The following is a 15,446-nucleotide window of genomic DNA, read 5'->3' as shown; positions in this document are numbered from 1 at the left end:
ACCTAAGTCTTTGGCGTTTTGCAGCGTTGCCAAACAATCATGACAACAAGCAAAAAATGAACCAATTGCCTGAAGATCTCATCTTCTCCATCATGATCTTTTGTGAAGAATTGAAAATTGTTTCTGATTTATTATTATTGAACAGACATTGGCTGAGCATGGCTCGCTTTGAAGCTTTATGGAGGATGCGGTATGCTTTTTATTTGAAAAAACAAATCCGACAGCTTGAAGCTGAAATGAACTCGCCCAACATCAAGTCATCAAAAAAGAAGGGAATTTCAAGTTCTTTACGTAAATTAAAAAGCCAAACCAAAACACATGTAGAGGAAGCGGAAAAGATGTACATGAGAGAAAAACTACAGAGTCACACACCAACCAGTCCTTGCGTTGATGACGACGAATCAGCAACGCAAAAGAGCTTTGGAATTGATTTTTATTATGGATTTCGGTTTTATACAATTTTCAAACAAGAGCTTCATGGAAAATTGGTTGGTACTGTTACTGGCAAGCTCATTGAATTAATGGGAGAGAAGTTACCACAAATTAAGATATTGTGGAAACCTATGATGGACTATATCGTTGTTGAGAAGAGCCCTTTCTGTCAAAAGTGGAACGCTTTTGTCGACTATGTCCATTCTAATTTAAAACCATTAACTGGAGATCATTTTGATCAAGAATATCAGTTGCAGAGATGTTGTACTCTTTCCTTTATGACTTATTTTCGAAAAGATCATGCTTCAGCCTATGAAGAAGTCGTTAAAGCTTTAAAAGATACATCGGAAAATCCAAAAAAACGATTGGATGAAAATAATGATTTGTTAGTACAACCCGTGTTAGAACTCATTTCATCGGCCAAGTGTCGATTTCCTCTTAATGTGTTTCGTATCTTTGAACCTTCTTTGTATTTGAAAAGTATGAAACTCATGAGAGCATTAATGAAAGAAATTGAACTGGACATGGAGAGGCCACAACATGAAAAACATTTTAATGGTTATCCTCAAGATCACGAAATTATGGACAATGTAAAGTCACAATTCCAAAAATTGTTGGAACTTGGTCATTTTCAACCTGAAGAGATTAGAGAAATACTTTCGTTTTGGATCAACATGCATCCAACTCTAATACCACAAGCAAGGAAAATGCAAAAAGAACCCTATATTGAGAAAACCTTCAATACGGATGCTGATTTATTGGCTTCTGTTTTATTGTATGCTTTATTTCCGAATGATCATTACTTCCTTATGACAACCAAAATTTCATATCGATTGTTGAAGGCGGCGATACAAGACTGGAAATTTAAAATGTCAACACATATGGCTGCTTCTCTCTTTCGACATTATTTCCATTTGATTCGTAACAGATTCACGAGCGATGAAATAATTGATATTATAGAAACGTATGAGCAAGTTCATGAAGAGAATTTAATTGATGATGACATGGCACAGTGTTGTATCATTTCGAACGACAATTTGGACTTGTGGAAATACTGCATAGAAGTTCGTAAAGCCAATATCAATAACGTCAACACAAACACTTGTAAGGGCACACCAATCATATATTTATGCCTAAATCCTAATACAACGTACAACAGCCTGCACCGGTTCGATATGTTCGAATATCTAGTTGACAACGTTAATGTTGTTTTTGATAAGGATGAAGCTGAAAAGAGAAAAGACGACCCCTTACACTATTTCATCCGCCTTGTAATTTCTTTTAGATTTTATTCACCTCTACCAGGATTTTTTGACAGACAGAAAACGACCTTTCTAAAACTATTCAGTAAGGGCTCAAGAGTGTCTCAAAAAATTGGTTCTAAAACAGCCATGAATATAGTGAATGGATACTTGACTGACTATTCGAGAATATTTAAGGACCAATACGAAAAAGAGCAAAAAGAAGAGCAGTAAGGAATGTAGTCACAATTGAATCATCCAACAGGATTATAATAGTTTAGAGGTTTGGAGAATAAGGAAAATTAAAAAATTACAAAAAAAAATGTCAACAGTCTCGATCACCACGCACACCATCTCTCCACCAACGCTTGGCAATGCGTTTCTCGAAGACACTGCCCTTCAGGAAATTCTCGACAAGCACATCTTTTCGAGCCATGTTCTTCCTTCTCTTTCGGAATCGACTAAAACTCAAATCAAACAAGATTTGACTCATTTCGGAGAACAAGTGACTTCTTCTATTTGGAAAATTTCTGATTTAGCAGAAAGACATCAACCACAATTGTTTCAATATGATGCTTGGCAAAATAGAATTGATCATATTGAATTACATCCTGCTTGGAAACAATTAAATGAAATTAGTGCTCGGGAAGGAATAGTTGCATTGGGTTATGAAAGAGATCAGTTAGGAGAACACGGATTGCATCGATTGTATCAATTTGCGAAATTGTATTTATTTGATCCAAGTTCAAGTGTTTTTACTTGTCCTTTGGCAATGGGAGATGCTGCTGCAAGATTGATGGAGTACATGTTGAAGACTTTACCACCTGGAAAGACTCAAGCTGAAGTGGAACGATTGAAATTGTTTGCAGAATGTAAAAATCATTTAATTTCAAGAGATCCAAAGATGTTTTGGACAAGTGGACAATGGATGACTGGTGAGTAGTCTTTGAAAACAAATAGTAGTGTACTATTAATTACAATCATCACGCACCATCCGATCGACAACTGCCAATATCACTTTATGCTTGTCATTCACAAAGAAAAAAAGGGTGGAAGTGACGTGTCAGGAACAGAAACTGTTGCTACACATGTCAAAGATTTTGATTACACTCTGGATGGTTTCAAATGGTTCACAAGTGCCACTGACTCGCAAATGACTCTTGCTTTGGCAAAAATTAAATGTGAAAAAACAGGAAAAATCGATGATCAAGTGTCACTATTCCTTGTCAAGATGAGAGATGAAAAGACACAGAAATTGAATGGTCTTGTCATTCACAAGTTGAAAAACAAGCTTGGAACAAAGGCATTACCAACTGCTGAAATTGAAATCAAGGGAGCAAAAGCAACACTTGTCAGTCCAAGAGGAGAAGGAGTCAAATACATTTCCATCATGATGAACACTACTCGTATTTACAATGCCACTTGCTCTGTTGCTAAAATGAGAAGAATGATTAGCATTGCTCAAGACTTTTCTACCAATAGAACTGTCAATAGAGGTCAACTCTTGTCACACAATTCACTTCATTTAAGACACTTGTCAAAGATGGTCACAGAAACCACTGGATGTTTACATTTCGTTATGGATGTTGTCAGAATGATGGGTCGTGAAGAGAGTGGAATTGCAACAGCAGCTGAATCGCATTTGCTTCGTCTCTTCACACCAATCATCAAATTGTACACTGGAAAGAAAGCCATTCAAGTCGTCAGCGAAGGTTTAGAAATGATTGGTGGAATGGGTTACATTGAAGACACAGGAATTCCAAGATTATTGAGAGATGCTCAAGTTCTTGCATTGTGGGAAGGAACGACTAATATTCTTTCGTTGGATGTTCTCAGAGTTTTATTACATCCAAAAACAGGACAAGAAGCATTCAAAGCATTTTGTGATCATATTAATTCAGTGGTCAATTCTCCAACTTCTTCCAACGTTTCACAAGTTGCAAAAACAATTTCACATGCACTCTCAGAAATTCAACACTATTTGAAGAATAATCACACCAATCAAGCAGTGGTGACAACCTTTGCAAGAGAATTGGCCTTCTCCATCGCTCACGTTCAAATTGCTGCACTCTTATTGGAACATTGTATTGTCAAGAATTCACACAAGAATGTTCAAATTCTAAAATTATTTGTTGAAGATCATACACCATTGGTCATTCTTCCAAGTCAAGAGAAGATTGAGCAAATCAAGCAAATTCAAGCTGTAGATTATTTAATTGCCAATGAAAGTGATGGATACAAGACACCAGCAGAGAAGAGAAGTCGATTGTAAGGTATGATTTGAAAAAGGATGGTGATCTGTAAATTTGAGAATAAAAGTGTGATTTTCACCTTCGAACGCTTTGTTGTTTTTATCACTGATAATAGCAACACACGATCACTGATGAGCTTCGGAGGTATACAAAACGTTCATCTACCGTACGCTCACATGAATTGAACCTTGAAGAAAACCCACGTGGTATGTTCCTTGTTCACCACCTATCTTTCAAAATTATTCCGCATATCCATCAAACAAGAACGATTTCGATTGGTTACTGCACCACCTATCTTTCAAACTGATCATACATCACAACTACAATTTGCATTTGAACTTTAAACGAGCATTTCAAAAACACTATAAATACGTTCATTCTCGTTCTCTCCATGGACTCTCAACAACAAAAACAATCATTTAAAAAACAAAAAGCAACATTCAATTGCAAGAGCTGAATTGAATACTCATTACAACTACAAACACAACAACAAGATGATGCTCCAAACCAATGTTGATGATTCCATCATTCAAGCCTTCCAAAGCATGAAGATGGGTAAAGGTTCCTACAAGGATCACAAAATGCTCGTTCTTGAAATGAAGGAAAAGGGAATGCAAATCGATGAAGAACTCTCCAATGCAACCTCCTTGGAAGAATTATCTGAAAAACTTCCCAATGACCATACTCGTTACATTTGCTATCATTTGCATTTCGAGAAACCTGCTTCTTCAAGTTTACCTGATACTGCCTCTGAAGGTTTGAGAAGTAAGATTATCTTTATCGTTTGGTGTCCAAGTAAAGTGTCAGTGAAAGAGAAATTCCAAGTCGCTGCAACCAGTAAGACAGTCAAGGACAAGTTGAATGGAATCTTTGTGACTCATCATGCTTCTTCAAAGAATGATCTTGAAGAGGGACCCATGATTGAGAGATGTTTGGCTATTATGAAAGAACACACTAAACATTCTTGAACCCAAAGTCTATTGTAAATAAACTCTACAACAACAATATACACAAGTCATAGAGAAGCCTTAGAGATTCACTATTCATTCCAGATCAGTTACCAAATCCATTCACACTGCCATCAAATTTCTTTCCAATCCTCAACCACCCTTCAAACATCAACAATTCAAAATATATTGAAATCGGATCACAAAAGAAAACACCTCACAACAACACCTCTGACACGCGTGGCCATCATGTGTGCACAGTATTATCCGTCCTCATCCCCTTCGTCCACTCCGCAACAGCACAACGGACAAGATTCTAGATTTTTCTATGAACGATTTCGTCCCATGTTATTGTTGTTCTCATCATCATCGTTGACAACAACGAGAGGAGAAGACAACCATCGAGTGGATGATGAAAAGCAACAACAGGAGGTATTACAACGTTGGTTATGGTCGGGATGTTTGGAAGACTTGATTCATCATAACAACAAGGAACAGTCTTCTTCAGCTCTAGTGGTGGATTTGAATGATTATTCAATATCATCAACGCAACAACAAGGTCTTGACTCATGGGTCATCTTTCAGGTACGCATTGAAGGAATGAGATGTGGTAGTTGTTCCAGTTTGGTCAGTCGGTTGTTTCAGGACTATCTTACAGAACGATTCAATCATCATGAAGAACAACAAGCCAACCATGAGCAAGTGGTCCGAAAGTATCATCATCATGTAGATTTGGAAAAGAAGCGACTTGTATGTGTGGTAGAGAGGTCCCTTCTCTTCAATCATCATGACGGAAAAAGTATTTCCGAGCTCTATGATGAACAACTTGAGAGCATCTTGAATCATATCAAACAACACACAAGTTTTATTCCGTTTGAAATTCGAGCTTATTCAACAACAACAGCATCAACTTCACTTCACACCTCACCGGTCCATCATTCTTCATTGTTGAACTTGACCCAGCACCATCATCAGGATGAAATTTCCAAATTATTATTCGGAATGGACTGGCTTCTGATTGAGGAAATTATTCCAACCTCAACCTCCTCCTCCTGGTTCCTACTTTTATGCAACAAAAAACCAACGGAACAACCACCACACCAAAGCAACCACCACACATCTCCTCCATTATTGGATGTTGAAATTTGTTTCCGACTCCAACAAGAGGCCACCCCACAACGACTCTTGCAAAGCCTTTCAAAAAATAATTGTGCCAGTATCACTCGTTTGGAACCTTCGGGATTGTCTTGTTCATCATCATCCACATCGACAATGCCTGTATCAAATCCGAATCGATTATCTTCTTTGGAAGTGTCTTCTCCTCGAGAAGAACATGAGGAAATTGATTTGGATATGAATGAAGATGAGGATACAACCAATATATCTTCGAGGTTATTATTGAACGAAAATGAGGAGGAAGAGGACAGTGATCGGTCGGAAAAGCCTTCATTTTGGACATCGTTGTGGACTCTTCTTGGCAATGAATCATCCTCCGAGAGAAAGAAGATGACCTCCGATTTTGATGACGAATTTGAAATGGAAGCCATGAATGGAGAACAAACCATTGAACTCGATGTAATGGGAATGCATTGCTCTTCATGTGTCGGAAAAGTAGAAAATTCTCTGAACAGCACAAAAGGAATTTTGAAAGCTTCGGTTTCTCTAATGACAAACTCAGCAAGTGTCACATATAATAGTTCAGAACTTTCGAGTCAACAAATTGTGGAAACAATTGAATCAATTGGATTTCAGGCCTCTTTGAAACAACAATCAAAGAGGAAGCAACATCATCATGCAGAGAAAGAGAATTCGGAAAAAGTACAACACACAATCAATGTGTGGAAGATCCGATTTATCATTTCTTTACTATTTACTATTCCTGTAGTTATACTTACCATTGCTAACAAACGAAATTATTCAGGCTACGAGTTGTACAAAGTGAGATATAATTATTCGCCCAAAGATAAGCTTAATTATTTACTTGTAAATTATGGATGTATGATTTTGACTGCCGTCGTTCACTTTGTGACAGGATGGCACTATCATGTACAGGCTATGAAAGTACTACGAAATTTTTATGCAGACATGAACGTTCTAATTTCACTCAGCACTAATGCTGCGTTCTTGTATTCTGTTGCTTTGCTTTTTACTACAACCTTGGAGATGTATGGCGTTATTGGCCAAGCAGTCTCAAAATTCCCTTCCTATTTATTTGAAACTTGTGTCATGGTGCTGATGTTCCAAAATTTAGGCAAATTTCTCGAGTCAATTGCCAAGAAAAAGACTACAGAGTCATTATCAGCTCTTTCACAATTACAACCTGCAAAAGCCAATTTAATTGACGAACAAACCAAAGAAGAAAATTTGACATTTAGCTCTCTCACAAGAGAAGTATTCGTCGAGGAAATATCTGTTGGTGATTATGTTATGGTTAAATGTGGTCACACCATTCCTTGTGACGGCGTTATTGTCTTGGGACAATGCTTTGTTAATGAGAGCATGTTGACTGGAGAATCCAAAAGAATTTTCAAGAAGAAGGGCTCCAAAGTATTTGGAGGTACTGTCAATGAGCAATTTTCTTCTGGAACTGAATCTGCTGCTGGTGGAGTCATTATTGTGAAAGTGACCAAGACAGGACAGGAAAGTGTATTGGGTCAAATCATTACACTGGTGCAACAAGCTCAACACAACAAGGCACCAATTCAACAATTTGCTGACTCCATTTCGCGAGTGTTTGTTCCTGCAGTCATTGTGTTATCTCTAATTACTTTTGGAATTTGGTATTTCTCTTCAACTTTGGGATTTATCAATAATGGAACCAATCGATTAGATTCGGTACTATTTGCTTTGATCTTCTCCATGTCCGTTCTCTCAATTGCATGTCCTTGTGCTCTTGGATTAGCCACTCCAACTGCAGTCATGGTTGCAACAGGAATTGGTGCTGCCAATGGAATTTTAATTTTAGGTGGTCTCCCATTAGAAATTGCACACAAAGTAGACTGTATTTGTTTTGACAAAACTGGAACAATTACCAACGGAAAGGCCTCAGTGATTGATTATGGATTTTTCCATGAGGATGCTTCAAAAGTGTGCATTGATGAGCAAGACTTTTTTGAAATGATTGTTGGAGCTGAAAGAGCCAGTGAACATCCTTTGGCGGAAGCTATTGTCACCCATTTTTCACCCAAGATTGAACACTCGTTTGAGCATATGGACACAAGTTTGAACATTGTTGGAGGAAAAGGTTTGAAATATGTTTTCACAAACAAGAGAGACAACAAACAGCAAACAGTATTGATTGGAAAAGCCTCATTCTTGAGTCAGGAAGGAGTCATTGTTGAAAACACCAAAGATACCAAATTTACAAATACCAAAAAGCTCTTGAAAAAGGGCTGTACAGTGGTATTTTGTGCTGTCAATAATGTTTTAATTGGATATATTGCATTGTATGATGAATTGAAACCTGAAGCTGCTGAGGTCATTAGAACTTTAACAGAGGACTTTAATATCAAATGTGTGATTATGAGTGGTGACAACAAGCAAGCAGTACAGCAATGTGTCTCTCATTTGGGTTCTAACAAGTTGGATTATCTCTATGATAAGACTCCTTCTGAAAAGTGTCAATATATTGAATTACTTAAAAAACAAGGACATACAGTCGCAATGGTTGGAGATGGTATTAATGATTCTCCATCACTATCAGCAGCAGATATTGGTATTGCCATTGGAGATGGTACAGACATTGCAATTAAGAGTTCAGATATCATTTTGCTTAATTCAGATTTGAGAGATGTTGTTACAACTATTGAGTTGTCTCACAAAACTTTTTCTAGAATTCGATTGAATCACTTCCTTTCTCTTGGATACAATATGATCATGATTCCATTGGCATGTGGTGTGTTGTGGCCATTTTATGGTATTGTTTTGCCCCCTTATCTGTCATCCATGCTCATGATGCTTTCGAGTTTGAGTGTTCTCTTGAGCAGTTTGTCGTTGCGATTGACTTTCAAATCTCGAAAGAACTAAAAAGTTCAATAAAAATAGTTTTTTAATTGCCAACAATTCTGGAATTCTAACGAACCACACTCTTTCGTTTTTCTGCTCCCAAATAAGATTTAAAGTCAAAACTGAGAATCTCTGCTAATTGTTCCTTCATGTTGTTATGCATGACAGACAAGTGATCAACGTGTGCCTTGGTTTGAGCACTTCCAAACTTTCTGTACATTTCCAAACCCCTCTCCAAAACTTGCAGCTGATCTCCTAGTGCCTTTTGCAACCTCTTGACATTTGGCAGTTGATCTGGATTTTCTTTAATCCAATCCTCAACAAAGAAAGCACTAATATACTTGTTAATACCACCATGAACAGCAGCATCGATGGTACCATTCAAAGACATGGATAATTGCTTGGTATCTGGCTTAGTGTCCACCATATGATTCAACACAAGTTCATTCAAATCGACATTCTTATCTTCAATATTTTTGATAGCATTTTCAATTGGATTCAAAATGACTTGTTTACGAGAAATGATTGGTTTTCTTCTCACAACTGTTGGGAATGAGTCACCAGTCATGACAATTTCCACATTCAAATCCTTATCGTGATGAATGTCATCATTGAGTTGTGAAATGGGTTTGATGAAACTTCTTCTCAATTGATCATTTACCGATTCCTTATTGCTATCAATAATAAAGAATGTAAATTCTGTATACAAATCTCGAATCTCATTCATCTTCTTGTCATCAGGATGTCCTCGATAGGTTTTTCCTAATTTGAAAATTCGAATGTCATTAAAGGATTCATACGAAGTAATATTCTTTGAAACATTCATTTCACGTGCCACACTTGTGCATTTCGTTTCAACATCCTTATATGAAGAAGGATATACAGTAATAATTCGAATATATTGTCCTTCTGCTTGTTTCTTCTCTTCAGGTGCATCTTCCAGAGGTTTAATCAATTCCGCATTTGGAAAACGTTTTGTAATTCGATCTGTGAAATCCACCAATCTCTCTGCTTCATTTCCTCTATAAATATATTCCTTATTTTGCAATCCATAAGGTTCAAAACCTTTTCCATAATATCCTACAAAGAAATACGAAGCAAAGAATCGTTTTTGTTCGAAAATTTTTTGGAACCACTCTCCCTGTGAACGCATGAGATCGGACAATTTCTTGTACTCAAACGTTTTCGACTCGTAGATGGGAGCAAGTTCACGAGAGAGTTTGATGGCACGTTCCCAATCCTTACCTAAATCGAAATATTTCATGGCTTGTAAATAGAGTTTTTCCTTTCGTCGAAATTCAAATTCTTCAGGATATTCTGCAGACAGAGCAGGTAATACTTTGTTTTGTAAGGTATTGGCATTGAGTAGGAAGGATAATTTTTCAGCGTGTTTCAATAGGGCCATTCCTGCTTCGACAAAATTTGAATTATTTTCATGAATTTTGGCGAGCATGTGAATGTATTTGAAATAAATTTCTTCTTGTTGAGTGGTGGCAACGTATTGCATGACACGAAGGAGAGCACTTGTTTTTTGATCTTCTTGATCGTCTGTGAATCTTTTCACAGAAGCGACAAGTTCCATAAATCGTTTCGTTTGATTCATGAATTGTTTACCTTCTGTTTTGAGTAATTCATCCTTATCGAAACGTTCGTCAAGAACTTCAACAAAGAATTCTTTGAATTTATCATCAACGAGTTTGTCATTGACAATAAATTCGTCAAAAACGACAGCAGTGAGACCTTGAGTGTGTTTCAAACTCTTTTCTGATTGGAATTCTAGTTTCAAAATGTTGTAATAAATATTGAGAGTTTGAATGTAGATTTCTTGTTTTGGAATGGATGCTGCAAGTCTCAATACTCGATCAATTAAATCTGGTACAAAGTAATATTGATGGTCTTGAGATAAACTTTCAAAAATCTTTCTGAATAACATGACACAATCCACTCTCAAATCACCATGTAAATTAAATTTGGTTTGTTTGGAGAGGGAGAATTTTTCAATTTGCAATCGAGGACACAATGCAAATCGATAATACAAATCAAAGAGTCGATTCCATAACTTGGAGTCGAAACTTTTCACATGATGTTTCTGTAAGTATTCAGAAAAGATTTGAATCGTTTTCATGGAAGTATGGAATGAAAAGACGTTGAATGCAATCCAATATTCTGGAATGGGTGGATCATCAATCATGGATTCAATTAATTCGAAAATGTCAAGTACACGTTTGGTTCGAACTTTGGCCGATGGATCATCCTTGGTTGGAAGCACACGTTTTTTCATGAGACCTCCTTGAGTTTTGTCTTGTGTTAATTCTTGAATTTCTTCATCCTTGTATTGTTGAATGAGAAGTTTTTCCTCTTCTGTGAAATCTCGTTGGAAGTAGTCATTAATCATGTCAAAGTCAGTGAGATATAAAATACAGAGAACAACGGAGAAGAGTTGAGCACGAGTTTGTTGAATTCTTTCATATTCTCGTTGTTCTTGGAAAGATTCCAAATCGTCACGTTTGCCAAATCTTGAAATTCGTTGTTCTGCCTCTTGACTTTCTCTTGTGAGTTCATTAAATATGACTCGAATGTATGGCAATTTTGAAAGGAATAAATAGATATCTTTTTTCACATCGCTGTAACCTTCCACTCTTTGAATGAGCGCTCGTTGAATGGTTGCTAATGCATCTGCTAAAATTCCTGAACAAACACGTCGACTCAAAGAATTGGAAACGACTCTTTGTTTTTCTACTTGATTGAGAATCATTGGAAGAATTGTTGCTCTTGTTTCACGAGATTTCATTAATTCTGAAGAACAACATTGTCTGACAAGTCCTAATTTACCTTCAACAGTTGCCAAACGTCCAGTATTTGGAATTGCTTCAATAAAGTCCTTAATGAGTGCTGCAATGTCTTTCCTTTTGCATGAAGGAAACTCTTCAGTGACATGGAAGAAGAATGGAGAAAGCATTTTGAGAACAGTATCTTGAGCATCAAAAAGTTTTTGAGAACTTGTAACAGAAATAACCTTACTGATCTTTTCAAATACCTCTTTCACAGATTTGAAATATTCATCATTGGTCATACCACCCTTCAATTTTTCATTCTCATAATTTCTTCTATTTTTAGTGAGGAAGAGTAAAACCAGTGGGAATCCAATAAGAGTTTCTTTAAGGAGCGTAATACTGGACTGTTCTCCTGACTCTTGTTCCGACTCTTTCATGTCTTGTAAACTATCTAAATTAGTACTCAAACATTCCAAAAAGCATTTGTGAATGGTTGGATCTGAATGTTCAAAGCAATCGGTAATGTAGTCTTTGAACATGTCCAAATACTTTTCATTTTCTGGTAATCTCAACTTGTTTGCAAGAGAAAGTACTGTGTTAAATACAGCTCTAGAAGTCTCTTCATCTTTCTTTCTTGATAAAATGTCAAATAATGTGTTACAAACAACTTTGCAATATGGAGCAACAGTTGATAATGGCAATTTGTCAAAGTTGTCAAGAATTAATCGTGCAGGATATTGTTTAGTTTCCCATCGAATGAATGTGTCCAGAGTTGGGTCTTGTGACATGATGGTTGAAGATAACTTGACTCTCACTGCAATGACGTCTTTTGTTGAAATCAATTTAGATGGAGAACTAACATAATCCATGATAGTCTTTTCCATATCTTTCACGTACTTGTAAACTGGAAGATGGACAACACCAGTGTCGTTTTCACCCTTTGTGACAATACCAATATCATCCTTAATACTCATGAACGCAACACCAAATTTTTCAGTCAATTGTTTCTTCTTTGCAGTGCAATTGGAAAGAATAATCACTAGAACAGAATTGAGAATTTGATCGGGTGTCAAACTAATTTTCATGGTATCATTCCATGTAGGATTTGGAACGTGATACAAAATGGAGCTATGATAATGTGTGAATGGTGTCTTATAGAGACAACTATATCTGTCAATACAGGGCAAACTTTGTTTGACAGAGTTCGAATAAATCTTTGCTAATAACTTGATATTACGAGTTTCTGTGAATTTTCCTCTCATCATGGTGATGTATAAATCATTTCTCTCTTCTTTAGGATGGAAAGGAATGGTTAAATCGATGCATTTAGTGAGAGCTACTTGTGTCGTGGGAGAGAGTGTTTCCTTATTTTCTTCCAACACCTTGGAAATGGGTTTGTTAAATAATTTCAATGAAATACCAACACCAATAGCCTTATCTTGTGGAATTCTTTCCAAAGGACCACCTCCATCAATAATAATGTCAGGCAACTTGGCAAATAATTCTTCCTTCGGTGTTGTGTATAAAATTAAAGTACCAGGTTGGAAATCTTTTTCGTTCATCATGTGTTCTGAAATGACTTCTGGAGTAATTGGCATGAGAGTTCCACAAAACGGACGTCTATAACTTGGCTCTTCTTCAATATCGTCAATATTGGGATTTACACCTTGTCCTTGTTGGAGGAAATTTTGCATGGTTGCTGTTGGTAATTGCTTCTTAGTATTTGCTTTCATGTCGAAAAGCATTTTACCTTTACGATAAATTTTCACAACAAGATATAGTTCTTGAAGGTACTGTGACTCGGGAATGTCTGTGAAAAGTGCTTTGCAATTTGTGATTAAGCGAGTGTCACGAGGCATTCCCAAAGATGTCACAGTAAATGCAAAATCTTCAGTAATGTATCTCTTTTCAGTATAATTGTAAACAGAAAAGTACAATTCAGCTTCTTCTCCGAATGTGAACATGCAAGCTTCAACATTAACGAGTAATTGAACATTTCCTCTTGGTAATTCATGTCTCATTCTCACACGTTGAAGAGCATCGGTCACTGGGAAGTTTTCATCAATCTTTAAAATCAATTCATTTTCCTTCTTTTTAAACTGCTCTTCTTGTTGAATGAGATTCTTGTTGGATGGATTGGATGAATCGTGTTGAGATCGAAGTTGTTTCATTTCCTCTCGAACTTTACGATTTCTCTTGGATTGATCCTCTTTTTCTTGTACTTCAGAGTATTGATTGAAAAGATCAATGACGGCAGTGTTCGATTCATTGGCACGTTGACCTTTTTGAGGACCATCATTCACACGAACAATCAAGTCCAAGTTTAACTTTCTGGAACCCTCTTCGATCACTTTGATGACTCGCTGATTAATTTCTTCTTTCTGTTGTTCATCAGCATCTTTTTGGAAGTTATAATCTGTGATTTTCTTTCTCAACCCAACAAGGATAGCCATTTGACGTTTGACCGCATGATATTCTTCCATCATATTTTCATTACGGAGTTTAATCAATTCACTTGACCATTCTCTAATGACTTGCAAAATCTCACGAGCGAGAGGGCTCTCCGAAAATTCAACTGCTTGTTGAAAAGTTGGTAATTTTCTACTTTTCACATTTGATGTTGATGTTGAAGTGTCGGAATCTGTTGTGTGTGTGGATGGTCAATATGATGATGATGTGAATATATTGGAATGTGAAGTGTACCATCAAATTCACAAATGTCAAGTATTAATTCGAATTCAATTGAACACACCATGATATTATTATTACTAACATACCTAATTTAATAAAAGAACCAGGATAAATTCCAACATGAGGTTCATGATGTTGTTGACGATTGACTGCTGCTACTACTGAATTGGTTCCATTTTGTGAAACGTTGTTGGAATTATTCTTAATAAACGAAGCAGAAACATTGGAGGTTGCAGAGCTAGTGCCATGACTTGTTATTGTTGTTGTGGAACTAGTAGTACTATTATTAGATGATGTGATGGTTGTTGTTCTTGGTGATACTCTTGGTGATGTGGTTGTTGATGATGACGAGTCTGTGTTGTTATTCAAATTTCCACTACTTCCTCCAAATTTTGAGGCTCGAATTCTCACAATGCTTCTCGGAGAGTTGACTCCATTGGATGATGAGTTGACACTATTGGTTGTTGTTGTTGTTGTGGTTGACGAGTTACTACTACTACTAGTATTATTACCATTCGTAGTGGGAGGAGAAATTTTACCAGAAGACGATGAATGATTTTCATTCATCACCGAGGTGAGCGATGATGTATCAGCAATGGTTGTTGTTGTTGTTGTTCGTTCCAATTCTACCAAATACCAACCATCTTTTTTAGCATGGCATCGAACACGATCTCCCTTGTTGAGTGTAATTTGGAAGCGACCTTCAGCAGCACGAGAGAAGAGAACGGTGCCGAGAGTGTCATTGGGGAAGCGAGACCATGGAGCCATTAATGATGATGTAAGTGTGTAATGGGTCGTGAGGCTAAATTTTTTGTGAAAATGTGAATCTCTTCGATTTTTGAAATCAAGTGTCAGGTGTCAGCAAGTTTGAAATGTGGACCTTAATGATTCGTGTTTTATTGATCAGGATGTGCGACAAATTTTGGGCTGGCTTTGTTGCTTGACCTCTTTCACAACTAACTAATACCACTTGGAAAACAACAAATTGGTGCTTGACTAGCGGTGTCCTTTCAGCGTCAGTTACTTACATTGAAAATGCTTGATATGATGAAACAGTTCTATGATGTAAGCGAATAGTCTGAGTTCTTGTTTGGCAGAAATTGC

The 15,446-nt window shown here is 36.8% G+C and overlaps 5 protein-coding genes across 5 annotated transcripts; 4 read left to right on the top strand and 1 right to left on the bottom strand.

Moving 5' to 3' along the window:
* Positions 1-56: 56 nt before the first annotated feature.
* Positions 57-1,907, top strand: C9374_000597 (uncharacterized protein; the record flags this gene model as incomplete). The annotated part of the gene is made up of 1 exon (XM_044695778.1): positions 57-1,907. The coding sequence occupies one exon, from the start codon at positions 57-59 to the stop codon at positions 1,905-1,907; it is 1,851 nt and encodes a 616-aa protein (XP_044552425.1).
* An 88-nt stretch (positions 1,908-1,995) lies between these two features.
* Positions 1,996-3,945, top strand: C9374_000596 (uncharacterized protein; the record flags this gene model as incomplete). Its single annotated transcript, XM_044695767.1, has 2 exons — positions 1,996-2,608; positions 2,714-3,945. 2 exons carry the CDS (start codon positions 1,996-1,998, stop codon positions 3,943-3,945), a joined length of 1,845 nt encoding a protein of 614 aa, XP_044552424.1.
* A 474-nt stretch (positions 3,946-4,419) lies between these two features.
* Positions 4,420-4,893, top strand: C9374_000595 (uncharacterized protein; the record flags this gene model as incomplete). The annotated part of the gene is made up of 1 exon (XM_044695756.1): positions 4,420-4,893. One exon carries the CDS (start codon positions 4,420-4,422, stop codon positions 4,891-4,893), a length of 474 nt encoding a protein of 157 aa, XP_044552423.1.
* A 228-nt stretch (positions 4,894-5,121) lies between these two features.
* On the top strand, positions 5,122-8,898 carry C9374_000594 (uncharacterized protein; the record flags this gene model as incomplete). The annotated part of the gene is made up of 1 exon (XM_044695745.1): positions 5,122-8,898. One exon carries the CDS (start codon positions 5,122-5,124, stop codon positions 8,896-8,898), a length of 3,777 nt encoding a protein of 1,258 aa, XP_044552422.1.
* A 46-nt stretch (positions 8,899-8,944) lies between these two features.
* C9374_000593 (uncharacterized protein) lies at positions 8,945-15,110 on the bottom strand (the record flags this gene model as incomplete). The annotated part of the gene is made up of 2 exons (XM_044695734.1): positions 8,945-14,292; positions 14,429-15,110. 2 exons carry the CDS (start codon positions 15,108-15,110, stop codon positions 8,945-8,947), a joined length of 6,030 nt encoding a protein of 2,009 aa, XP_044552421.1.
* Between the last annotated feature and the right edge of the window lie 336 nt (positions 15,111-15,446).

The sequence above is a fragment of the Naegleria lovaniensis genome, assembly GCF_003324165.1.
Source record: "Naegleria lovaniensis strain ATCC 30569 chromosome Unknown tig010, whole genome shotgun sequence".
Lineage (NCBI taxonomy): Eukaryota > Heterolobosea > Eutetramitea > Acrasida > Naegleriidae > Naegleria > Naegleria lovaniensis.
This window is presented reverse-complemented; position numbering and strand designations above follow the sequence as displayed.